A 25,772-nucleotide genomic window follows, 5' to 3' on the forward strand; every position below is an offset into this window, starting at 1 on the left:
CGGCCGGGGCCGGGCGGCCGGGGCCAGGCTTGGCTTCCGCCCACTCATGGCCCGCCAGCCAGTGCCTCACCCGCGGCGGGGGGCTCTGCTCCCTCACCCACCTTCATGCTGCCCTGACTCCCAGGGCCCCTCAAGAGCTGCCCACTCCCCTCTGACGGCTCCACCCCCAGGGTGTCCTGGGCCTCGCCCCTGGCGGCTCTGAGCGACTCTTTGCCATCCATAGGATGCCAGATGTGGCCGATTACACCTACTCAACCATGCCCCGGCGCTGCGGGGGCAGCCACACGCTCACCTACCCCTACCGCCGCAACCGCCTGCAGCACCTGTCCCAGGGCCTGTACCCCGCCGAGGAGGTCCAGATCGCCATGAAGGTCGGGGGACCCCCCCCCCCAGTGCCCAAGTCATTCTGGGAAAGCCAGCAAAAGTCTCCCCACCCAGCCCCTGCCTCAGGGCGGTTCCTTCCTTCCTTCCAAGATTTATTTATTTGAAAGGCAAAGTTACAGAGAGACAGACACAGAGATCTTCCACCTGCTGGCCGGGCTGCGCCAGGCCAAAGCCAGGAACCAGGAACTTCGTCTGGGTCTCCCATGTGGGTGCAGGTCCCCAGCACTCAGGCCATCTTCCACTGCTTTCCCAGTCACTGGCAGGGAGCTGGATCGGAAGTGGAGCAGCCAGCTCATGAACCAGCGCCCATGTGGGATGCTGGCGTCACAGGCAGCGGCTTAGCCCACTAAGCCACAACACCGGTCCTGTCAAGGTGGTTTCTTAATCAGACCCACGTCTGTCCTGCTGACCCAGACCATGGCCCTGGCTACCTGCCCACCCAGCCCTACCACCTCTTTCTGCTCTGCCCTGTGCCACTCAGTCCCTGGGACTGTTTGGTGGCAGGGGTCAGTCCTGGAGGCGGGAGGGCAGGGCAAGCCCTGGGTGTGACCATGGTGATGAGCACGTGGGCACCTCTGCAGCACGATGAGGTGGACATCTTGGGCCTGGATGGACACATTTACAAGGGACGGATGGATACGAGACTGCCGGGCATCATAACCAAGGAAGGTGAGTGCCAGGGAGCAGGGACCTCCACGTCCTGGGAGGCCGGGCACTTCTCTGGACCTCCACACCCCGGGTGCCCACCTTCTCTACATCTCTGACTCCGAGCCTCTGGGTCTCTCCAAAAGACGCTGGGTACGTTTGCAGGTGGGGGCAGCTGGCCAGCGTCAGCCAACGGGCTGGCACCTGGCAGCCCCCTCTTTGCTCACCAGCCTCGCTCTCCCACCTCTCTGCCTCTGTTCCCATCGTCCACCCGGCCAAGCCCTACTCTTACTCAAATTCAGCAAAACACCCTCTGCTGAGCCCACCCCGTGCCCTGAAGTCCACTTCCAGTTCCCCTGACCTGCAGGGAGCTGCTGCCCCTTCCCAGCATGCACTGTCCTGGCTAGACCCTCCCCTTGGGCCTGGAAAGCCCAGGGCCGAGCTCCCCAGCGTCTGGTCTGGTGCGGGGCTGACACGTTGTGGGTCCCCCGGGAGCATGTGAGTGGGCGGGCGGGCCTGGGAATGACCCAGGTGCCCGGAAGGGGCCTAGCCACACATTCAGACTGCGTCAGCCCTCTCCCGCCCCCAGCAGTCCCCTAGAGCTCCCCCGCCCCCCACCCCGTGTCTCAGAACCGACCCCTCGCTCCACTGCCCCCCACCCCCGGTTGCAGGGCTGTCGTCCAAGCACAAGCCCAAGCTGTCCCGGCCCCACGTGCACAGGCAGCAGTCCCTGAGCGACAGCAGCCAGCCGCCCTCCCGGCCTCAGAGCGCGCAGACCCTGGCAGGCAGCCACCCAGGTAGCTTCCTTCCGCGCGGCCTGGGCACTGCCGCTGTGCCGCCCCTTCCTGCCTGGGCTGCTTTAGACTCCGTTTCCCGGAAGACAGGAAGGTCGGGAGGGAGAAGAGAGAGAGTGGGTTCCGGCTGCCTGACTGACACACCGCAGGGCTGCGGGGCGGGCTCCTGCTGGCCCCAGTTCAGGGGAGGAAATGGGGCGGAGTGCACCCCGCACTCTGTGGCTCCAGGCCCTGGCCCTGCCCCCGTCTGCAGTGCCGACTCCTGGAGGGGTGCTTGTGGCCCCCAGAGTTCAGCCCCCAGACCCTGGGGCCCCTGCTGGGACACGGGGCCAGAGGGAGACACTGACCTGGACCCAGGAGGCCTCCTGCCAGGGACTGAGCAGGCCTCGCCGCTCTCCTCACCTGTTCCCTCCTGTCACCAGGAGTGCTGGCTTAGGGCCCCTAAGCTTAGGTCCCCTGTGACAACCGCGTAAGGGCTGACCCCCGGGCTGCTGGACGGATGCGCCCACAGCACCTTGCAGGAGGTTCCAGGGCGCCCTGGGGCCTGCACATCACCATCCTCCCACCCAGCACTCGAGCGCCTGTGGCTGAGGGAGGCGTGAATCCACGGGTGGTTACCGTGCTCGGGCCTCCGGCGAGGGCTCCCCACACACCACACACTGCTTAGGAGATCAACATTTAGCAACCTTTTTTTTTTTTTTTTAATGGTCTATTTGAAAGGCAGAGTTAGAGAGGGAGGGAGAGACAGAGAGAGAGAGACTGATCTTCCGTCTGCTGGTTCAGTCCCCAGATGGCTGGGGCTGGGCTAGGTCAAAAAGCCAGGAGCCTGGAGCTCCATCTGGGTCTCCCACGTGGGTGCAGGAGCCCAAGCCCTTGGGCCATCCTCTGCTGCCTTCCCAAGTGCATTGGCAGGGAGCTGCATGGGAAGCGGAGCAGCCGGGACTTGAACCGGTGCTCATATGGGATGCCGGCATCACAGGCAACAGCTTGCCCTGCTGTGCCTCGATGCCGGCCGTTTAGGAACCAATTTTAAGTTACACGCTTAAGAGGTAAAGGGACCGTTGTTTGCCCCACTTACAGCTGGGAAGACTGAGGCACAGAGAGCTCAGGGCACTTGCCATGATCACAGAGCTGGAAGTCAGCCAAGCTGGCACCAGGGCCGGCGCTGAGAATTATGGGCTGAAGTAGAGGGTCTCTGATTTTCTGGGGTGGGGAGCAGGGGCACTTAGCTCCTTTCTCCCAGGCACCCTGCTGCCCACTCCCAGGGCACTGCTGTTGTCAGGGATTTCCCACGCCTGTGCACCCACCCATGGTCCCAGAGCCAGCGCTACCACGGGGGTAGGCCCTGGGCGGCTGTGGGTTTACTTCCTCATTTTTCATTCACAAAGCCTAAAGAGGCCTCAACTCAACTCTTGAGGAGAGCCCGCCCTGCACGTCCAGGCTCCGAGGGCCTCTGTTGGCTTCCGTGGGCCCTGGGCGAGCTGGAGGGGCCCTCGGTGGGCCTGCGGGGCCAGGCCGAGCGAGCTCAGCCCCTCCTGTCTTGCAGTGTCTTTGCGACAACAGGACAGACCGGTCTCCTCCCAGGGCCGGCTCTCCGAGTCGAACGTGGTCCCCCCCCTCAGCTCCTCGGACGCGGCGGCCCTGCCGGGGCTGCAGAGGCGCCTGGACGTGCCTCCCGGGGAGGGCCTCGAGGAGCCCACGCGGGGGCCGCGCTCCACCCCTGCCCACTGAGCAGAGCTATAAATAAATATTTCAGAAGAGGCGGGGTCTGGGCGCCTGACGGTCCGGGCGGGGAGATGGGCGGGAGGCCGCCCCAGGGCCAGCGTGGCCCCTCTTCTGGAAGAGGTCTGGTCTGGAGCCGATCTGAGGGTGCTGGGCTTACCCTGCACCCATCAGCTCTGGTGCCGCTGCCCGCCGGGCTCCAGCCCTGCATTCTACTCCGGGGGGCTGAGAGTGGTCCCAGTCTGGGCAGTTGGGACCCCTGTACCCTGGAGGTGAGGGCGGCAGCTGCCTGCTGCAGGCTCGGGGGTCCCAGGCAAACCCTGAGCCCCTGGGCAGGTTTCCGTCTGCCCGGAGCGGAGACAGCGGGGGCCGGGAAGCCACCCCCAGGCAGACCAGGGGCCGCAGGGGCCACTGGTGTTTCCCTCCTCCCTGGAAGGAGAGGAGAGGGGTGGACAGTGGAGGCCTCGTCTCGCGCCAGCCCTTGGGCGGCTCATTCTGCTCACCGGCACAGCCGGCCCACACCTGCCAGCGAGGGCTCCCTGCTGCCCCAGCCCCTTGTGTGAAGGTGGGAGGGGACAGCGAGGGCCGTGGGGCTGGCTCCGGCCAGTGTGGTGACAGTACAGACCCCAGCGGCCCCCCACCTGCCTGAGCTTGGGCCTTCAGCCAGAGTCTCAAGGTTTGCACGGGCCCTGACAGCGGCCCCCTTCCTGAGCCCTGGAAAACCCTCAGTCATGAGAACTGGGTGGCCTGGTTGGTTTCTTTTTGCCTCAGGTCTGTCCTCAAGTGGCTCCCTCCTCAGAGGGAGGGAAGTGCCCAGGGCCAGAGCTGGGGCTCCCCCCACCCCCAGTTTGCACCCCTGACATGGGAAAGGGGTGCTCTGGGTGTGAGAGGGGCGACAGAATCACACAGGAAAGAGCGGCAGGAAACAGCCTAGAAACCAGGTAGTGGCGGTAGTGGCTGGGGCGCCGGGGGAGGCTGGGGGGGGGGGTTCCCCTGCACACACACACACCCCTCGTGATCTGCTGGGATCCTGTGAGTCTGGTTCTGTGTGTGTGTGTGTGTGTGTGTGTGTGTTAAAGTGTCTGAGGGAAAGGCAGGGAAACACGGAACTCCCACCCACTGGGTCACTCCCCAGATGGCCACAACAGCCAGGGCTGGGCCAGGCTGAAGTCAGGGAGTCAGGAGCTCCATCCAGGTCCCCCAGGTGGGCAGCAGGGACCCAGTTACTTGAGCCACCACTGCTGCCCAACCAGGCTGTGCATTATGAAAGCTGGAGCCCGGAGCCAGGAACTGAACCCAGGCGCTCCGCTCCGGCCTGTGGGACCCACGCGTGGGCGAAGCATCGGCTCCCCAAGTCTCAGTGACGCTTTGACGCGGTGGCCGCACAGGCAGAGGTGCCCAGGTGGGCACCCCACACTGCCCTCTCCTTAGTGGGCAAGAGGCAGGGCCAGCCCCTCCTCCATCCCAGCTCCTGTTTCTCTCACTCAGGCCCCACCCCAGGCCCTGAAATGTCAGAAGCTCGTCTCAGTTTCCCTGGTCCCGAAGCCAAATTTGCCGGCTTGGCAGGGCTGAGCAGCAGGAGGGGCTGACCACCCCTCCCCCCCCACCCACGCAAGGGCCAGGAGGGACACTCACCAAACCAGCCCCCACCATGCCTGCACCTGTGAGCCCAGGGCCCTGCAGCCTGATCACCCACGTGCCTGCCAGGGGCTGCCCCTTCCAGCTTGGGAAGGCACAGGTGGGTGACAGCGAGGGGGAGGCTCCGGGGAGCCCAAGAGGTTCCCAGTGCGGAAACAAAACTGAAAGGACAAACCCAGCTCCAAAGTACATCGGTGTGTCACACGCAGGGGACGGGGCCGCTGGCGCCACGTCCTGTTCCCCCAAAAGGAGGGGTTGCCCCAGAAGCAACGTGAGAAGGGGTGGGGGTGGCTGCCGGGCTGGGCCCCTCTCAAGTTTCACTTCACTCTGGGACCCAGCCTTCCTCCCGCCCCAGGCCTGGGCAGAACCTTGCTCCCTGCAGACCACAGGAGAGGAGTGACTGGGCAAGGCAGGGCTTGAAGAGGACTCCCAACCACGTGGCCGGTCACCCACTCCCACAGCCAGGCCCTGCGGGGAACCGGGTGGGAGCGAGTCCCCGTGGGGGTCTCCGACAACCCTGGCTGACCTCGGGGTCACGGCCACAGGGACACCCACCCTGAGGGCAGCCAAGCTGGGCCCAGGCCGGAAGGTGCCAGCACCTGGGGCAGGACTGGCCCCCGCGCAGCCCCCACCGCCCCCCTTCCCGGAGGGAGGGGGTTTCCTACCCAGGCAAATAAACGCACCGCAAACCGGGGAAGTTACAAAAGTCTCTTTTTTAAGTTTTTAAATTAAAATTGCACCCTGCTGAGATGAGATTCAAAGGCGAGCTTGGTGCTGGGCCTATCCCTAGACATGCAGGTGGCCCGGGGACAGTGAGGAGTGGGCAGTCACACGGAGTGCACCTTCTGACCAAGCCAGCTCTGCAGTCCTGAAACCTGCACGCCCAGCGGGAGACGGGTGACAACAGCTCCCGAGCCGTGAGGGGGCCCTGGCCAGCAGCCAGGGTGGGGAGGAGGCGGGGAGGACTCCTGGGCACAGTCAGAGCCCCCCCTGCAGCTGTGGCGGCTCCCCGAGGTCCCCGCAGCCCCCCACCTGAGCGCGCACCCACTCACAAACATTAGTTACATTATATATCCATATATATTAGAGTTCTAGATTAAAAAGAAAAAAGCTTGCCTGAAGACAAACTCCTGGAGGACCCAAGTGGCCCAGGAAGTTTACTGTCCCCCCCCCCACAAAAATCCTTTTATAAAATCTTCCAGTGCGATCTTCAGGAAACCCCGCCCTCCCAGCGCCCCCCGCCCCGGCCCTCCTGTGTCCCCACAACCGTGGGCCGCCCCCAGCTCCAGCCCGGCGCCGGGCTTCCAGTCTCATCTCTGGCCGTCCATGGCCGCCATGGCTTTCTGCTGGGGAGCCCCCTGCTGGGCTCCAGGGGGCCACGTGGGCTGCGGGCAGTGCAGGTGGTGGAAGGTGGTAGGGGAGGAAGGCGGAATCCAGGGCGCCTGGTGGCTGGGCGGGGAGGAGGCCCAGAAGGGGCTGAAGTTTGCAGGCGGGGAGCAGGCCACGGCCGTCATGGGGCTGTTGCCACTCTGCAGGCTGTCGGAGGCGCGGAGCTTGGAGAACATGGCCAGTGCGTCAGGGAAGTTGGGCGGCGTGGCAGGCGTGTTGCTGGGCGTGCACATCTGTGGGGAGAGAGCACAGGTGTGGGGGGGTCTTTCCCAGGGCGGGGGGGCTGACCCAGGCCGACCTTTACTGCAAGTCCCTGTCCCAGCCGCACTATCAGAGCCAGGAGCTCTGTGACACTCCCAAGCGGCACCTAAGGGCACCCAAGATGGACGTGAGGTGGCAGACGAAAAAGAAGGGCCGGGGACCAGCCCAGGACGCCACTGCTCGGTGCTGCCTGCGAGAGGCGGCCAGCTGGCTCCCTCCACAGCCCAGGGTGGCCACCAGGGAGGAAGGCCAGGCGGAGGGACGCCCTGCCGTGCCAGCCACACGAACACTCGGGTTCTCAGTGTTTGGTTCGGGAGCAGGTAGCAGGCCACAGGCCTCCCTGTGACTGGCAGTTGGTTCAAAGATTCCCTCTACCTCACAAGGAAACGGAGGCCCGGGGGCTGAGTCACTGGATGGAAAACGCCCGTCCAGAGGGTGCGAGGTGAGAAGACGGGAGCCCCAAGCCCGTCCCCTCTGCCCAGGCCACACCACGGCCTGATGCTCAGTGCGGCTGGCTGCCCGGGCTGTCCAGGGACAGCACGAGGCTCTGGGCTTCCTGTGACCACAGCCTCCAGCCCCTGTGGCCAGCAGCCCCTCACCAGAGGTCGCCAGTTCCTCAGTCTGCCCTGTCCACTGAGGCTGGCTCCAGACCGGGCCTCTGCCACCAGCCTGGGGGGCAGGGGCAGGGCCCCCCAGGAGCACCTGGCTGGGGTGTGGGGAAGACGAGCAAGGAGACCAAGACCCCCACAAGCTGCTGCTGGCCTCAAAAGCGCTTCAGTCTTTCCCAGGAAGCCACTGGAGTCCTTCTGTGAATTTCTCCTAATTTTAGCAACACTGTCCCCTCCCCCAGCCTGGGGGGGAGGGGGAGTGAGCCGCCAGGGCTGTTCACCTTGGAGGAGGGAGCTCTCAGCTCTGCAGTTAAACCCACACCAGAAGCTGGGGGACACCAGGGAGAGGGCCCCACTGGCCGAGACAGCACCCAAGGCACTGATCCTTGTCTCCCAGGGGCCCAGGGCCTGGGTGCAGAGGCCCGCCCCCAGCACACACAGGGCTGACTTCTCCACTGCAGGAAACAATGAATGGGGGTGGGGGTGGAGGCCCATTGCATCACAGCATCGTGACCGACTTCCCCAGGCCACCGGCCGCCTCGCCGCACACCAGCCGCAGTCCAGCAGGGCCTGTGCCCGCCTGCCTGCCTGAGCCCGGGCAGGTTGCCGAGCCTCCCTGGAGCGCCTCTCTGCTGTGGTCAAACCGGGGGCTCGGACCAGCTCCGTCCTCCACTCCCAAGGGAGCCTAGTGTCCCTGCACTGCCCACGCCCCCTCCTCCAGGCACCCCCAAGTCCAACGCGGGAATCGACAGCAGCCTTGGGGACGCTGGCTCGCGCTCTCACGCCCGGGTCGCTTCTGGCGTGGCCAGACGTACTGGCTGCTGGTCTCTGGTGTGTCGATCTAACTTGTGCCTCTACTGTGTCTCAAGAAACTACCAACTCTGCAGGGCCTGGCTCATTCCTTGCAAGGACGCTGTCACCAAACCCTGCCTCCTGGGGGGAGCCTGCACCACGGGTGACCGTGCCCCTCGGATCTGCCCAGGAGCAGCGGTGGGAAGTGAACCGGGCACCAGGCCCTCTTCCCTCGCGCCTCTGGGTCTCAGTCCCTCAGCAGGGCCGCGCTGGGGGCCCTGGGCCGTGGTCTGGGCCGCAGTTGGGAGGCGGCGGTGAGGGAGCAGGCCCCGGGCTCGAGCCCCCGGCAGGTACAGGGGAAGGGGTCCCTGAGATGAGCCCCTCGGGTTCCCACCAGCCGGGCCTCAGCTGCCACAGCCCCGCAGCCCCCACCACGCGTCCACCACACCAGCTGAGCTCAGGAACAGCGAGAGAGGCCGGGGGAGGGTGGAGCTGGCCCCTCCACACTCGGCTTTGCGACTTCGTGAACACAGGGAGCCGAGGCCAAGGCACAGCCGAGAAACCATTTGTGGGCTCTGTCCTGGAGGCAGCCACAGGCAAGGGCACCCAGTGCTGAAAACGCCAAAAATGCACCCAGGAGCCGTCACAGCCTCCAGGGGGCTAATGGGTAACTGGGGGAGGGGCGGGAGGACCGGCCGGGAGCTCGGCCAAGCAGGGTCCCCGCCGTCCGGAGGGCCAGAAGGGAGCGGGAGGCAGGGCCGGCCCGCAGCCCCCAGCCCCCGTATGCAAACCCTCTGCCCTCCAAGCAGAGGCTACTCCTTCCTGGGCCTCCGGAGCCCCGGGCTTCGGGACGGGGGAGGCACCTTTAAGAGCAGGGCCCAGCTCCAGCCCGGGCCAGGGTGGACCTACCCCTTTCCTGTTGCCTGCAGCCTGGGCGTGTGTGCCGCGGGAGGGGCCCCAGGCCTCGCGGTCGCCCCAGCCCCCGGGCCGCCGTCCCGAGGCCCCCTCCCCGCCCCGCCCGCCCCCACCCTCGGCGCCCCCCGCCGCCCCGGGCCCCGGGGGCGCGTCGCAAACTCGGGCGAGCCGGCGCCGGCCCCGGGAGCCGCTCTTTCCTGGAAGACATTTTGGCTCTTTGTTTACATTCGCGGCGCGGCGCTCCCCGGCAACATGGCTGTCACCGCCCGCGGCTGACAGCGCCCCCGGCCCGCGCGCCCCCGACGACCCTTACCATCTGGTGGTGGTGGTGACTGTTGGGAATGTTGGTTTCTTGGAAAAACGTGCTCAGCGCGGTCTGCGGACAAGCACAGCGGCCGTCAGGCCCGGGGAGGGCGGCCGGGCCTCCCCCACCCCCAGGGCGCCCCCAGCCCCGGGCACCGCCGAGCGCCCCCCGCCCCGCGAGCCCCGCGAGCCCCGGCCGCGCACCTCGAACTGCCAGTGGGCCGCCTGCAGCAGCTGCTTCGCCTGGTCGGCCGCGCAGCCCGCAGCCAGCACGAACTGGTTGATCATGACCTGGTGCCGCAGCTCTTCCATGTTCACCGACATGGCGCTCCGCGAGGCCCGGCCGGGCGGCCGCGGGGAGGCCCGGCCGCCGGGGTCGCGCTCGCCGCCCGCGCCGCCTCGGCCGCCGGACGAATGTTGTGGTCCGGCGCCCGCGGCCCCGCCGACACCACAAACAACAGCGCGGGGCGGGGCCGGGGTGTCCCAACGTTCGGGGGCCGCGAGCCGCCGCCGCTGATTGGCCGGCGCGCCGCTCCGCCAGCGCCCGGCTCCCGTGCGGACGTTCGATTCGAATCCTGCGGCCGGGCCGGCCGCACTGTTTCCCTTTTCGCCGGGCCGCGCCCATTGGCGGAGCCGCGCGCCGTGGGGGCTGCCCGGCATTGGCCGGCCGCTGTGTTTTGGCCCGTCCCGGCTCGTGATTGGCCAGAGCCCGGCGCTGGGGGCGGGGCCGCGCGCGCTGATTGGCCTCCCGTGGGCCTGTTTGAACTCAACTTGAAAACCTGGAGTGCCCGCTGATTGGCCGAGGCCGTCTGTTTGCTGTTGTAGGCTTGGGGGGTGGCGCGGCCAAGTCCATTCATTACTTCATTGAAACGGAACACGCTCAGCTGGAAGAGCGAGACCGAGCGGCTTTGACTCATTTCCTCTGAAAGATGTGGTCATCTCGAGAAACAGTGATCAAAATAGAAAACAGCTCTGCAGCCGCTCGAGTCTCCAAAGTGCTGGGTTTTTGAATAACTTTCGAGCGGTCCTACCTTTTTGGGAAGCTCCTGCTGGAACATGGTGTCGGCGCCCGTCGCGGGTACGGCAGGTGGGCACTGCCTGCCCCGCACCCCGGCACCCCGGCCTGGGCTGGGAGCCAGTGTCCACGCACAGTCAACGTGACCGCAAGAGAAAAAGTCGCCTTCTCGAGCAGGAGGAATCTCCCCCCTTCCATTGGCTGGCTCAACTGCAGTTTTCATTTTTCCCGTTAAAAATAAAAAGTGTGTTTCTACACAGTACTGCTCTCAACCCCAGCACTTTAAAAATTTTTTAAATTGATTTGAACGGCGGAGTCTCAGAGAGAGAAGGAGGGAGGGAGAGAGAGATCTTCCATCGGCTGGGTCACTCCCCAAACGGCCACAATGGTCAGAGCGGCCAGAGCTGGGCTGGTCTGAAGCCGGGAGCCCCATCCAGGTCTCCCACGTGGCTGCAGGGGCCCAAGCACTTGGTCCATCTTGTGCTGCTTTCCCAGGCCATTGGCGGGGACCTAGATCAGAAGTGGAACAGCCGGGACTCAAACTGGTGCCCACAGGGGATGCCAGCATGGCAGGCTGCGGCTTCACCCACTACCTCACAGCGCCAGCCCCAACCAGAGCGCTTCAAAACCTCGTTTGCTTGTGGGCGGCACTGCCAGCACCTGTGATGGCTGGGTGGCGTCTGGGCAGCTCCACTTCTGACCCAGCTCTCTGCTGTGGCCTGGGAAAGCAGCAGAAGGCGGCCCAAGTGCTTGGGCCCCTGCACCACGTGGGAGACCAGGAAGAGGCTCCTGATCAGCTCAGCTCCAGCCATGTGGCCATTTGAGTGAATTCAGCGGATGGAAGACCTCTCTCTCTCTCTCTCTCTCTCTCTCTCTCTCCCTCTCTGTAACTGCCTTTCAAATAAATCTTCAAAACAAACAGAAAAGCTGTTGTTTACGTGTGGTGAGCTTCCCACTTTCCGGGCAGGGGATGGGACATGAACCAGGTATTTGCAGAGTGGGGTCAGAGCAGGGGGGGCTAGGAGGGCAGAAGCAGTCATCACTCCGTATCTGTGATGTGTGCTTCACCAAAGCCTGGGTCTCCATGGATTCCCCCACCCATAGACACGTAAACGCACGCACGCACACACACGTACATAGATTTAGCATGCAGAAAATGTTTGAGAAGTGAATCTGTGCTGAACCTGTATCGACTTTATTCCCCAGACGCAGTATAAGAACTATTTACGTAGCATTTGCATTGTATTTTAAGTAATGTAGAGATATTTAAAGCTATGGGAACATGTGCATGGGTTATATGCAAATATCAGGCCATTCTATAGAAGGGACCATCTGCAGATTCTAGTATCCACAGGGATGCTGGGACCAGTCTCTCCATCCCACCCATGCCGAGAGAAGAGTTTCTGTTTCAGGATGACTTAGCAAGCTTTTGGTCTGAGTTACTAATGCCAGGTGTGTTTTGACCAGCAAAGGGTCTGCCAAACAGGAAGCTGGTAAGAAGCAAGCAACCACGATTCTCTCTCTCTCTCTCTCTCTCTCTCTCTCTCTCAAGATTTATTTATTTGAAAAGCAGAGTTACAGAGAGGCAGAGGCTGAGGCAGAAAAAGAGAGGTCTTCCATCCACTGCTTCACTCCCTAAATGGCCACAATGGCCAGAGCTGGGCCAATCAGAAGCCAGGGGCCAGCAGCCTCCTCCGGGACCCCAACGTGAGTGAGTGCAGGGCCCCAAGCACTTGGGCCATCTTCCGCTGCTTCCCCAGGCCACAGCAGAGAGCTGGATCAGACGTGGAGCAGCCGGGACTTGAACCATATTGGATGCTGCACTGCAGAGGGCAGCTCCACCGGCTATGCCACAGCGCCGGCCCCATAATTCTCTTTTGACTTTGCCTAAAGTGGATTTAACTCCCCATCTAGGAAAACATGGCTGTATTTTTAAAGACTGTAAGTAAGGAAAAGACTACAAGCAGTGTTTGTGTACTGATGAAAAACAGCCTCAGGCGTCGTAATGAGTCCCATTTAGCTGTCTTTTTGTTTGTTTTGTTTGTTCTGAGCAGCCTGCCTGCCTGGTCTCCCAGCGATTGCACTTGGATGCCCCACAGTGCACTTGAGCTGGGGCCGTGGGTGTGGCTGCAGGGCTGGGCTCAGTGGTCCCCCAGCATGGTGGAGGGGGGGGGAGCAGAGGGCAGGGGTGGGTTCCAGGACGCCCTAAGGCTACCAGCAAGGTTACCAAAATCTCTAGATGCCCCGCCCGTGTGCACACGGCTGTGGCGTTGGCACGGAACCCACGCACACCTTCCTGTGTGCTTTAATTCAGCTCCAGATGACTCATCACACCCCACACGATGGAAACGCGGTGCGAGTAGCTGTTGAATGGTCTGTCTGCAGAACGACCGTGGGGAAGGCGCTGTGCGGGTGCGGAAGAGCTGCGGCTTTTCAAATATTTTTTTCAAATATTTTCGGTCTGCAGTCGGTGGAGTGCACGGGTACGGAGGACTGATTGCACCACTGAGCCACTCCCTTCCAGGAAGTACAAGCTGAGAACACAGAGAGCAACTGGCGGCACGCACGGTCACGAGCAGCCCCAGAACGAGCCGGTGCCGGCACCAGGGGCTCCCGGCCACAGGTGTCAACACGCCAGGGGCAGGTGCAGCAGGGGCTGCCTCAGCCGAGACATTTCTGGCTGTGGGACAATGTCTACCAGGAGCCTCTTGGCTTATCTATTTATTTTTTTTGCGTTTTCTTTCTTTCTATTGGGGCAGGTGTCCTGGCATAGTGTGTAAAGTCGCCACTGGCAGTGCCAGCATCGCCCATGGGCGCCAGTTGAGTCCCGGCTGGTCCACTTCCCATCCAGCTCCCAGCTAATGCGCCTGGGAAAGCAGCAGAAGACGGCCCAAGTCCTAGGGCCCCTGCACCCTTTTCGGGGGCCCAGATGAAGCTCCTGGCTCCTGGCTTATGACTAGTCCAGCTCGGGCCATTGCGGCCTCTTGGGGAATAAAACAGCAGATGCAAGTTAAAAACAAAAAAAGACCACCTATGGAAAGCATAAAATCTGTTCTGTTTTATATTAATACAAAAATTTTTAAAGATTTATTTCATCTATTTGGAAGGCAGAGAGAGAGGAAGACAGAGACAGAGAGACAGGGAGAAATCTGCTGGTTCACTTTCCAAATGGCTGCCATGGCCAGGGCTGGGCTAGTCAGAATCTAGGAGCCAAGAGCTACATCCAGGTCTCCCATATGGGTACCTTGGCCCTAGCACTTGGGCCATCTTCTGCTGCTTTCCTGGGCGAATTAGCAGGGAGCTGGATGGGAAGTGGAGCAGCCGGGACTCAACTGGTCAGCATGGCAGGTGGCAGCTTGACCCACTGCGCCACAGCGCCGGCCCCAACACTTCTGTCTTAATTAACCAGTTCTCAAGGAAGAGGAGGGCCCCAAATCACCACGTCTGGTCTTTCCTAGACATCAAGGCCGTTCAGCCCACGAGTTCACTGAATGTTTACCAATTGCCGGGCACAGCTGTGGGCACCTGGAGACGCACAGAGGGCAGGACCCCCAAGCCGGGTGCTGCCTCTCCTCTGTGTGGGGGAGGCGGGGGGGAGACAGAGTCCCGCCTGGGACCTGGGGTGCGGGAGGTGGAAGTGCTTCACAACACTGAGACTCTGGCCCGGGACGAAGGGCTGGGCGGGCTGGGAGTGGCCCTGCCCTGGGAGTGCAGGGAGCATGGATGAGGTCATGTTTGTAGAGGGCTTTGAGCTGTCGGGATGAAAGCGGCTCCCCGAGCCCAAGGTGCTATTAACTGACGGTGTTATTATTTTAATCTGAGAGGATAATGTGCAGCCCGTAAAACAGCAATGAAAACATGCCCATTCATAACATCTCAAACACCGGAGAGCCTCAGCAAGGACATGGCCACATCAGTGGGCAGCAGAAGGAACCGCCACCCAGCGCCTGAGCGAGCAAGAAGGCAGGTCCCTGAGTCAGCCCCGAACACCCGCAGCTGCTGCTGGCCGGGCGCCTCTAAGGCAGGTCTCCCCCTCGTCTCCCTCCTGCGTCCCATTGCCCAGGTGAGGCAGCTAGGGGACAGAGGAAAGAGGTTTCCCCGGGGCCACACTGCGGCAAGTGTTGGAGGCAGGCAGCCGTTAGCCCCACACTGGCCGCCGAGCTGCTGCCCGGATCGGTAAAGCTCACCGGGCTGCCAGGGTGGGCACCTCCCAGCCCCCATCTCTGCAGTGCATCTAGTTCCTCCGCCTTTCCTGTTCCTGGCCAACGCCCCTCGCACGGGAGCTGAGGGAGGGGCTCAGAGAGGCCGTGGAAGCCCTCAAGGTTGCACAGCCCCCAGCTGACGGGTGGCCGGCACTGGGATGAGATCCAGCACCATTCATGCCTCCCCTCCATTCCTCCCGCTAATCCTCTAACCATTTTCCCCCCTCTCTCTTTTAAGATTTATTTATTTGATAGGCAGAGTAACAGAGAGGATGAGACAGAGAGATAGAGAGAGATCTTCCATCTCCTAGTTCACTCCCCCAAATGCCTGCAATGGCCGGATCTAGGCCAGGCCAAAGAGCCTGGAGCTAAGAGCTTCATCCGGGTCCCCCACGTGGGTGCAGGGGCCCAGGCACGTGGGCCATTCCTCCACTGCCTTCCTGGTGCTTTAGCAGGGAGGGAGCTGGATGGGAAGTGGAGCAAGCAGGGCTTGAACCTGGCTCCGACGACGTGAGATGCCAGTGCTGCAGGCATTGGTTTAACCTGTTGCACCACAAGGCCGGCCCCCACCTAGTCCTTATTTTTCATTTCCCTACTGTTGCTTCGGGATGCTAGGACGAAGGACACTGTGGCCTTGAGAAGCAGAAAGGTGTTAAGAGGAGGAGAGGGAGAGGGAGAGTAAGAAGACGACTCCAAATGTGCAGCCCTGGGCCCACAGGGCAGCTGGATTGGGGGCCCGGGGTGCTAGTGGAGGCAGGGTTTCGCTCTCCCTCTGCAGACTTGTAATGTTTGTTTAACAAAACCTGGATTTTCTTTTTCTTCCTTTCTTTCTTTTTTTTTTTTTTTTTGTTGTTGTTGTTGTTTAAGGGTTTTTTTAATTGACTTTGGAGCACTAGAGTTAGAGAGAAAGAGGGAGAGACGGAGAGGGAAATCTTCTATCTGCTGGTTCACTCTCCAGGTGGCCACAAAGGCAAGGCCAGGCCAAAGCCAGGAGCCAGGAGCTTCATGCGGGTCTCCCGTGTGGGTGGCAGGGGCCACATTCATTGCTTTTCCCAGAGCATTAACGGGGAGTTGGATTAGAAGTGGAGCAGTTGGGACACGAACCGGTGCCCATATGGGATGCATCGCAGGCGCAGGCGGTGGCTTTACCTGCTGCACCACAAGGCTGGACCCCCTGCTGCCATTTTTCATTGCAAATCTCTGCTCTTTCTACTCTCTTGGCCACCTTGAAGCACCGTTCTTTGTTTATTCCTTTGCTCGGCTGCCTGGGCAATCTGGGTCCCCCGGGAGAGGAGAAGGACTCCTGTTGAGAACATCCTAGGGACCCAGGTCTGCTGAATTCTTTGTTGGATACAACCTGTGGGGCTGGCGTTGTGGCACAGACGGTTAGGCAGCTGCTTGCTACACCGGCATCTGCTATCTGAACGCTGGCTCCCGATCCAGCTCCCTGCTAGTGCACCTGGGAGAGCAGCAGCAGATGGCTAAGCACTCGGGTTCCTGCCACCCATATGGGAGACCTGGATGGAGCTCCTCTCCTGGATTCCGCCTGGCTCAGCCCCAGCTGTTGTGGGGAGTGAATCAGCGGATGGAAGGACTTGTTCTCTCTTTGTCTTTCCCTGTCTCTGTGTCACTCTGCCTTTCAAACAAATAAATAAATCTTAAAAATAAAAAATTTTTAAAAATGCGAAGAGCAAGGCCAGAGAGCTGAAGTGATTTGCCGGAGGCCACTGAGCTGGCCCAGGCTGCGGCCGAGAGGGGAGCGCAGGCGTGGCGTCTGCTTCCGGGGCAGCACTCTTCACTGTCACCTTCTGCCTCGCCCTCAGCTCGCCCCAAAAGACACACAAGCTTGCAGCAGGAAGGTCATAGCCAGTCCCCAGGTGATGGCGAACTCAGGCTGGTTTAGACCAGGTTTTTTGCCAAATGTCACATGCCTCCCAAGGGACAAAGGCCACACCACTCCCAGCACGGTTAATGGCATTTCCCAAAAGCAGCGGTCTGGCCTGGACGCTCTGTCCCGTACCTGTCAGCCCGTGATAAGCTGCTCCAGGGGCTAGGTGTGGCTACGGCAGCTGGGTCCTGGCAACCCTGTCCAAGGACACTTGGCCAGACATGGGAGGGACACGGGGTCCACTTCCTCAGGGGCCCCCAACTTTCTGCTTGGACTCGGGACTTCCAAGCACTTTCTCTGTGCGACAGGAACCGGTAGGCCTGGGTCAGAGCCGCTCTGTTAGGCAGGAGGGCACATGCATGTGTGAGAGGGGCGGAAGAGCAAACACGGGAAGTTCATACATGAAATGAGGGAAGAAAAGTAGACTCCACCTTGGAAGCAGCCCAGTACGTATACATCAAGATTCTTGCCAAAGTCTGGGCTGGCGCTGTGGCACAGTGGGTTAAGCCACTGCCTGTGATGCTGACATGCCATGTAAGCACCAGTTCAAGTCCCGGCTGTTCCACTTCCCATCCAGCTCCCTGCAAATGTGCCTGGGAAGGCAGTGGAAGATGGCCCCAGTGCCTGGACCCCTGCACCCCCATGGGAGACCTGATGGGGAGACCCGGAGGAAGCTCCTGGCTCCTGGCTTTGGACTGGTGCAGCTCCGGCCATTGCGGCCAACTGGGGAGTGAACCAGAGGATAGAAGACCTCTCTCTCTCTCTCTCTCTCTGCCTCTCCTCTCTCTGTGTAACTCTGACTTTCAAATAATAAATAAATGAATCTTTAAAAAAAAAAGCCCTGGGAGGAAGTTTGCAAATTCCTCACCCAGAAAGGCCAGCAACTTCCCCAGAGGAAGGGGGAGGGGAGAGGGGGAGGAGCGAGGTGGGCCCACACCCACAGATCCGGGGAAGAGCGAGGTGGGCCCACACCCACAGATCCAGGGAAGAGAGAGGTGGGCCCACACCCACAGATCCGGGGAAGAGAGAGGTGGGCCCACACCCACAAATCCAGGGAGGAGCGAGGTGGGCCCACACCCACAAATCCGGGGGAGAGAGAGGTGGACCCACACCCACAAATCCAGGGGAGAGAGAGGTGGGCCCACACCCACAAATCCGGGGGAGAGAGAGGTGGGCCCACACCCACAAATCCGGGGGAGAGAGAGGTGGGCCCACACCCACAAATCCGGGGGAGAGAGAGGTGGGCCCACACCCACAAATCCGGGGAAGAGAGAGGTGGGCCCACACCCATAAATCCGGGGAGGAGAGAGAGGTGGGCCCACACCCACAAATCCGGGGGAGAGAGAGGTGGGCCCACACCCACAGATCCGTCAGCCCTTTACTGAGATGCCAGGTGGTTCCCTTCGCTAAACCCCCCTCGCTTGCTTCCTGCCCGTCTCTCGCATCTGTACTTCTTTTTCCCTTTTCAAAAAGATGTATTTATTTGAGAGGCAGGGTGCCAGAGAGAAGCGGAGACAGAGAGAGAGAGAGATTTTATCCACTGGTTCACTTCCCAAACGGCTACAATGGTTACAGCTGGGCCAGGCCAAAGCCGGGAACCGTCTGGGTCTCCTCCCACATGGGAGGCAGGGGCCCCCCACGTGGGCCATCACCTGCTGCTTTCCCAGGTGTATTAGCAGGGAGCTGGACTGGAAGCCGAGCAGCCAGGCCGGGACTCGAGCCAGCACTCCCATGTGGGATGGTGACATCACAAGCGGCGGCTTACCGCGCTGTGCCGTAACCCTGACCTCACGTCTGACGTTCTTCCCTTACGGGAGGAGAAAACCTCTGTCCAACCATCTCGGCGAACCCCTCTGCCCCACCTCTGGGGCCTGTCACTGTGGTGGACATTGACAGCAAGGTTTGGGGCAGCCTTCCTACTGATGAGCCTTTTTTGTGGAAATATACCACCCCCAAAGCGTGTGTATGACCTATAGCACAACTGGAAGAAAACCCAACAAGCACCTTGCCATCCCAAGGTGAGTCGCTTTGAAGCTCCTTGAAGGACCTCCCGCAGGTGCAGCCCCTCCTTCTCGCCAGAACTCCTAACCCTCGAGTCTGCGTGAGTCCACGTCCGAATCCCGCCCCTGTGCATTCCCAACACGGAGCGTGGAGCTGATTCCACGGCGAAGGCCGCTGAGTCCCTCCCTCCACTCAACCCTGGCGGGTGAGCTCAGCTCTCCTCTTTCCCACGGTCCACACAGCGACCGTGGCCCAAACCGGCAATCACAGGGCATCGGGGATAGTCCAGGACGGCTCCCTGGAACGGGGAAGACGGAAGCCGGGAAGGCTCTGGGTCAGCACAAAGGGGATGTTTGCAAAAGGGAATGTGCAAGCCAGAGCAAGGCCCCCTCGGGCCTCGGCGGGGAGGCAGAGGGGTGGGTGTGGTGCTGAGCTTGGCTAGGCCGGGGTGGGAACACAAGTGCCGGGAACGCAGGCGTACATGATGGAGGCATCATTTCCGCTATCCAGGAACCATGACACATGCTGCCGAGCTGGCCCAGAGACTTCTCAGATTCATCAGATTATGCTAAGCTGTGTTGAGGAGGCATCAAATCCTGGAGTTTTATTGCTCACTCAGTCAGTTGGCTGCAATTTGGGTCTCAAGAAAATTCGCTCTCTGGGCAGTGTCCTTACGATCAGAGTTGGAATCCTCGGTTTTCTTGTAGACGGGTTGGAAAACCACAGCCTTCTGGCTACCACCTGCTTTTATAAAGTTTTATTGAAACACGGCTATGCTCAGGTGTAATAAAGTTTTATTGAGGGGCCGACACTGTGGCATAGTGGGTAAAGTCGTGGCCTGCAATGCTGGCATACCACATGGGTGCCAGTTCAAGTCCCGGTTGCTCCACTTCTGATCCAGCTCCCTGCTATGGCCTGGGAAAGCAGTAGAAGATGACCCAAGTCCTTGGGCCCCTGCACCCACTGGGAGACCCAGAAGAAGCTCCTGGCTCCTGGCTTTGGATCGGTGCAGCTCCAGCCATTGCGGCCAATTGGGGGGAGCGAACCAGCGATGGAAGACCTCTCTCTCTCTCTCTCTCTCACTCTCTCTCTCTCTGCCTCTCTTTCTCTCTCTGTGTAACTCTAACTTTCAACTAAGTAAATCTTTAAAAAAAAAGAATAAATAAACTTTTTTAATTAAACAAAGTTGAGTTTCTGGTGAGATAATGCTGTGGTTTCAGAAAATTTCTGGAATACAGGAAGTTAGGGTATGATGAAAGAGAGAGAGAGAGAGAGAGAGAAACAAGTCCTGGAATTCCAAATAAAGCCCCCAACCATTTTGCACACATGGCAGCGGCAGGTCCCCTGCCACCTTCAGGGCCCACGTCGGAGAGCAGGCTCCGGACCCTAGGAGCCCCAGCTGCACCAATCATTCTTCAGATCCAGCAGCGTTAATAAACACAGGGCAGCCTGTGCACGGAGAGGAAGGAAGTATTTACGGAACACAGGCACGTGGGCTTGTACACAAGACAATTGGGAAACCACCAGAACGTGCCACATCACCAGGGCGTCAGCCCAGGAGCAGCCGGGGAGAGCCGTATGCCCCGCCCGCGGGAGCTTCCAGACCAGAGCTGGCCCACTGACCAGGCTGTGTGCACAGTCCCGCCACCAGGAGGGGTTAACACGGGGACGGAGTCTGTCCAGGCCTGGAGGCAGCCGCCGTGCCAGCCCTGGGTCGGTGCTGAGCTGACTCCCTGGCTTGAGGGGCAGATAGCTCTCAGCAGACCAGGAGATAAGGCGGAGGAAGTGGGCGGGGAAGCGTGGGGAGGGTCGAGGAGAAGGTGACGTGGGGCACGGAACAACAGAGAAGTCCCCGTGCACTGCCCTTTGTCACGGGCATTGTTCCAGAGAGGAACACTCTGCTCCCGTGGTGGCCAGCGGGCCTGGCACACGGACAGGTGTCCCCCGTGGGCTGGTCAGACAGGCACCCGTGGGTAAGACTCAGCACTTTGTTTACTTTGAGAAACAGAGGGGAGGGGCGCTTCTGTCCCTGGATTACCCCCACCCCCCCGCTGCAACCTGGGTTTTCTTCATCTGGGAAATGGGTGCAATAGTAGCACTCACCTTCTAGGGTTGTTTTGAAGATTAAGAGAGAAACACACATGAAAGTGCTCGGAGGAGCCATTACTCAAAAATGATTTTTCTGGGGGCCAACGTGGGGGCCTGATAGGTCGTGTCACAGCCTGTGGCTGCAGCATCCCATACCGGAGCGCTGGTTCGAGTCCTGGCTGCTCTGCTTCCGATCCAGCTCCCTGCTCATGTTTCTGGGGAGCCAGTGGACGACGGCCAAAGTGCTGGGGCCTCTGCACCCGCGCGGGAGACCCGGATGGAGTTCGTGGCTCCTGCTTCAACCTGGCCCAGTCACTGTGGTCATTTGGAGAATGCACCAGTGGATACAAAGTATCTCCCTCTCTCTGTTTCTCCCTCTTTGTCACTCTACTTTTATACCAATAGTTTTTTTGTTTTTAAACTAAAACTTGTTAACATAAAATGATCATTTTTTTTTTGACAGGCAGAGTGGATAGTGAGAGAGAGAGACAGAGAGAAAGGTCTTCCTTTGCCATTGGTTCACCCTCCAATGGCCGCTGCGGCCGGTGCACCGCGCTGATCCGAAGGCAGGAGCCAGGTGCTTCTCCTGGTCTCCCATGGGGTGCAGGGCCCAAGCACTTGGGCCATCCTCCACTGCACTCCGGGGCCACAGCAGAGAGCTAGCCTGGAAGAGGGGCAACCGGGACAGAACCAGCGCCCCAACCAGGACTAGAACCCGGTGTGCCAGCGCTGCAAGGCGGAGGATTAGCCTAGTGAGCCACAGCGCCGGCCCTCTTTAACACTCATTTAAATAGTTGTGTATTAACTGAGCACTGGCTCTGGGGCTGGGGGAGCCCTGACTGGGAGCACGGGTGGTTTCTGCAGCACAAATCCTCCCATCACGGCCAATTTCAAGCTGCTAGTGCTGCAAGGACCGGCTGCGAGACTCCCGGAGGACGCTGTCTGGCGTGTTCCCTCTAGTTAGCAACTGACAAGCTAACAAGGACAGACAGCGTCTGACTCGTGGGTTCACCCCCATCTCATGTCCAGAGTCCGCTGATCCAGGGGCTGGTCACTCCCAGTGCAGGGCCCTCACCTGCTGCAAGGGGGGACAGGCCGCCTTGTCCTGTCCCTTTAGCAGCCTCTGCACATGTGACAGGGTACATGGGTTCTTGGGATTTTGAGTCCCGACAGGCAGGGAAGGGTGGGTGCTCCTTGAGGGGCACGGACCTCAGCTTGTCACCTGCCTGATAGAAGCAGGGCTGCACACATCCTTCCTGGCCCTGAGATCTTGAAGTTCTAATGTTCAGAAATATTTTTGGGGATCCAACCACTTTGTAAAAATTTTTAATTAAAAAAATTATCACTGGGGCCAGTGTTGTGGCCCAGTGGGTTAAGCTGCCACTTGTGATGTTGGCATCCCATGAGTGCCAGTTGGAGTCTCGGCTGCTCCACTTCCAGGCCAGCTCCCTGCTAGCAGTGGAAGCTGGCCCAAGCGCTTGGATCCCTGCCAGCCACGTGGGAGACCACCCATGCGGGAGTTCCTGGCTCCTGGTTTCTGCCTGGCCCAGCCCTGACCACTGTGGTCATCTGGGGAGTGATCAGTGGATAGAAAACCTGTCTTTCCCTTTCTCTCTGTAACAGACAGAGCTACAGAGCAAGAAAGACAGAGAGAGAGGTCTTCCATGTGCTGGTTCACTTCCCAAATGACCACAACAGCCAGAGCTGGGCTGATCCGAAGCCAGGAGCCAAGAGCTTCTTCCAGATCTCCCGCAGGCGTGCAGGGGCCCAAGCACTTGGGACATCTGCTGCATTTCCCAGGCCATTAGCAAGGAGCTGGGTTGGAAGTGGAGCAACCGGCACTCAAACTGGTACCCATATGGGATGCCGGCACTTCAGGCAGAGGCTTAGCCTACTGCACCACAGCACCGGCCCCTTTAACTCTGCTTTTCTTTTTCTTTTCCTTTTTTTTTTTTTTTTTTTTTTTTTTTTTTGACATGCAGAGTGGACAGTGAGAGAGAGAGACAGAGAGAAAGGTCTTCCTTTGCCATTGGTTCACCCTCCAATGGCCGCTGCGGCCGGTGCACCGCGCTGATCCGAAGGCAGGAGCCAGGTGCTTCTCCTGGTCTCCCATGGGGTGCAGGGCCCAAGCACCTGGGCCATCCTCCACTGCACTCCCGGGCCACAGCAGAGAGCTGGCCTGGAAGAGGGGCAACCGGGACAGAATCCGGCGCCCCGACCGGGACTAGAACCTGGTATGCCAGCGCCGCAAGGCGGAGGATTAGCCTGTTGAGCCGCGGTACCAGTCAACTCTGCTTTTCAAATAAGCAAATAAATCTTTGTGAGTATCCTCTATAGAGCACCTGGGGCTTTGCATGGCGGATCTAACTTAATGTTCAAACAGCTCTTTGCTGCTGTCCTGCCCATTTACAGATGAGGAACCCAAGGCTCAGAGAGGCTGAGGGGCTTTCCCAGCACACACAGCCAGTGGTGGAAGAGCTGGGTTTCAAATCTTGCTCTGCTTGACTCCTAAGATGTCCTTTGAAGGCTGGGACGGCCTGCACGGAAGCTCCGAATGAATTATACAGAAAACAGCGCACGCACAACAGGCCTTCTAGAAATAAGAGCTGCCCGAGGCTGTGGCTCTCAGCGGCTCCATGCATTCCCTAGGATCCCAGCCGAGTGGGGTTCACCTTGGCAGGCAGGAGTGAGAAGGGCACGCACAGAAGAGTTTTCCATGAGCAAAACCAGGAGCCCGGATGGTAACTCGGAATAGCGTCATTCCTCCGAATGCCAGACGCCTGGGCCATGGGGCCGGAACCAGGGGCGGGCGGGGAGGCGCCGGGGTGATGCTGCTGCCGCACTCCCCGCCCCGGCCCCCGGCCCCCGGCCCCCGGCCCCCGGCACGCTGCGTGGTGCAAACGTCGCCTTTCATTTAGCTCTGTACTTGAAAGCAGAGTCGGAAGCTCCAAGCCCAGCTGGGATTTGCAGCCATCTGAACAGTTCTCCTTTGTTAGGGGCCCACAGCTGAGGACGGGACGGACAATGAGGGCTTCACATTGGACAAGGAGCGAAGCATGAGAGCCCGATCGCCGACTTCCTATCGGGCAGGGCTCCTTTCCTCAGCACAGAGCCTTGCGTTGCCCGAGGAACCGCGTGCGGGCTCCCGAGGCATTTGGGATCAGACCCCTCGGTTGGCGTCGGCCTCACCGCGGATCTGCAGCAGGATGTGAAACTCTGCTGGTGGTTTTGGCTTTAGTCCACTGAGGCCACAGGCCAAGGACTGAGAGAGGGATCAGGGCTGATTGGGCCCTATCTCCCGGAGCTTGCTCAGGAAAGCCGGGGCCCCAATCTCCCAGTCCCTGGGCCCTCAGCTCTCCTGGGGCAGCAGGTTCCGCCCCACCGCGGCTGCCTGGGGATCGGTGGCCTCCAGCGAGTGGCTGCCAACTACCACCTGCAGGCTTGCCCGCTCCAGCCTGCACCAGGGATCCGCGGAAATGAGCGCACGCGTCGCCAGGTGGCCAAGCACATGGAGGCCTCAGTGAGGGCAGCCGAAATGATCAAAGTTCAAAGCTCCAAGGACCCGGCTGACCCAGGAGTTGTCCCACACTTTTCCTTTGTCCCCGAGACCCCGGGTTGAGAAGAAGGGCTGTCACCGGATATAACAATTGGCGCTTACCACCCCCTGCCTTCCACAGATGCTCAGAAGAGACCCCTGAGACCCTTACACAGTGGGTTTCTCTGCCACGATTTTCCCCAGTGTGGGACGGAGAGGAAGCTGCAAGCTGACTGGCACACAGCAGGCACGCTCTGCGCACGTCACTTCCCGCTTCCCGCGTCTGCTGTGCAAGCCCTCCCCAGGCCAGTTCTCAAGTTAAAAGCATTTTTACGGCTCTCCTGGCGGCAGCTACTTCTGGATTTTTCCTCTCTTCTGGGCCATCCGCTCCCTCGGGCACTGTCCTCAGCCCAGCTCTCTGGCAAGACAGCCACGTGGAGGCGAGGAAGAAGCAGAGGGGGGTGCAGGCCTGGGCCCCTCCGGGGCCGGCTGCTCCAACAGCTCAGCTGCTGCTGTTCTCGCCTTGGCTCTGGGCTCTGGCTGAGGTCCTCTTTCCAAACTGTCACACCAGGGGATTGCTTTGTAGACTGTGGGACTCTAAATTCATGCACAGAAACTCTTGGATCTCGAAGTTTTTCTGAACTAGCTCCTATCTCTTCTTTTTTTAAATTTATTTTTTTTTATTTTTGACAGGCAGAGTGGACAGTGAGAGAGAGAGACAGAGAGAAAGGTCTTCTTTTTGCCATTGGTTCACCCTCCAATGGCCGCCACTGGCGCGCTGCCGCCAGCGCGCTGCAGCCGGCACACCGCGCTGATCCGATGGCAGGAGCCAGGTGCTTCTCCTGGTCTCCCATGGGGTGCAGGGCCCAAGCACTTGGGCCATCCTCCACTGTACTCCCGGGCCACAGCAGAGAGCTGGCCTGGAAGAGGGGCAACCGGGACAGAATCCGGCGCCCCAACCGGGACTAGAACCCAGTGTGCTGGCGCCACAAGGTGGAGGACTAGCCTGTTGGGCCACGGCGCCGGCCTCCTATCTCTTCTATCTCTTTCTCTTCCATATCTCCCCTTCTCTGACCATATATAGAAAAAGGGAGAGACAGAAAGGGAGAGAGAGAGAGAGAGAGAGAGATCTTCCATCTGCTGGTTTACTCTCCCAAATGGCCATCCACAACCGGGGCTGGGCCAGGCCAAAGCCAGGAGCCTGGAATGCCATCCACCATCCGGGTCTCCGATGTGGTTGGCAGGGGTCCAATATTTGGACCATCCTCCGCTGCTTTCCCAGGTGCAATAGCAGGGAGCTGACTTGGAAGTGGAGCAGCCAGGACTCCAACTGGCACCTGTTGTGCCAGAATGCCGGCCCCTGTCACTTCTTTTTCTGTTTGTTTATTTTTTAAAGACTTGTTTATTTATTTGAAAGGCAGAGGAAGAGAGAGAGAGAGAGAGAGAGAGAGAGAGAGGTCTTCCATCCGCTGGTTTACTCCCCAAATGGCTGCAATGGCTGGAGCTGTGCCGATCCGAAACCAGGAGCCAGGAGTTTCTTCCAGGTTCCCACGCAGGTGCAGTGTCCCAGGGACTTGAGCCATCTTCTGCTG

General features: G+C 60.4%; 2 protein-coding genes across 7 annotated transcripts in view; one reads left to right on the forward strand and one right to left on the reverse strand.

Annotated features, from left to right (window-relative positions):
- QRICH2 (glutamine rich 2) overlaps window positions 1-6,416 on the forward strand; it is a 29,624-nt gene extending 23,208 nt beyond the window's left edge. For 2 of the 6 annotated variants that reach the window (XM_051838306.2, XM_051838312.2), the window contains 4 exons: window positions 224-371; window positions 966-1,053; window positions 1,701-1,826; window positions 3,370-6,416. In XM_051838306.2, coding sequence (XP_051694266.2) covers window positions 224-371; window positions 966-1,053; window positions 1,701-1,826; window positions 3,370-3,554 — 547 coding nt within the window. In that variant the 3' untranslated portion in view covers window positions 3,555-6,416. The remainder of the gene's footprint in view (window positions 1-223; window positions 372-965; window positions 1,054-1,700; window positions 1,827-3,369) is intronic. The other 4 variants (XR_011383347.1, XR_011383348.1, XR_011383346.1 and 1 more) reach the window with 4 other exon arrangements.
- Window positions 5,878-10,016, reverse strand: UBALD2 (UBA like domain containing 2). The gene is made up of 3 exons (XM_051838324.2): window positions 9,656-10,016; window positions 9,462-9,524; window positions 5,878-6,805 (listed from the first exon to the last, which is right to left on the reverse strand). The coding sequence occupies exons 1-3, from the start codon at window positions 9,773-9,775 to the stop codon at window positions 6,494-6,496; spliced, it is 495 nt and encodes a 164-aa protein (XP_051694284.2). The 5' UTR covers window positions 9,776-10,016; the 3' UTR covers window positions 5,878-6,493.
- Between the last annotated feature and the right edge of the window lie 15,756 nt (window positions 10,017-25,772).

This window comes from Oryctolagus cuniculus, chromosome 17, assembly GCF_964237555.1.
Source record: "Oryctolagus cuniculus chromosome 17, mOryCun1.1, whole genome shotgun sequence".
NCBI lineage: Eukaryota > Metazoa > Chordata > Mammalia > Lagomorpha > Leporidae > Oryctolagus > Oryctolagus cuniculus.

Excerpts from the sequence above, each read along its gene's own strand:
- UBALD2 (XM_051838324.2), bottom strand. The coding sequence starts at position 9,775 with ATGTCGGTGAACATGGAAGAGCTGCGGCACCAGGTCATGATCAACCAG. Across the intron at positions 9,525-9,655 it reads CGGCCCACTGGCAGTTCGAG|ACCGCGCTGAGCACGTTTTT; the intron begins GTGCGCGGCCGG and ends GCTTGTCCGCAG. Across the intron at positions 6,806-9,461 it reads GTCACCACCACCACCAGATG|ATGTGCACGCCCAGCAACAC; the intron begins GTAAGGGTCGTC and ends CTCTCCCCACAG.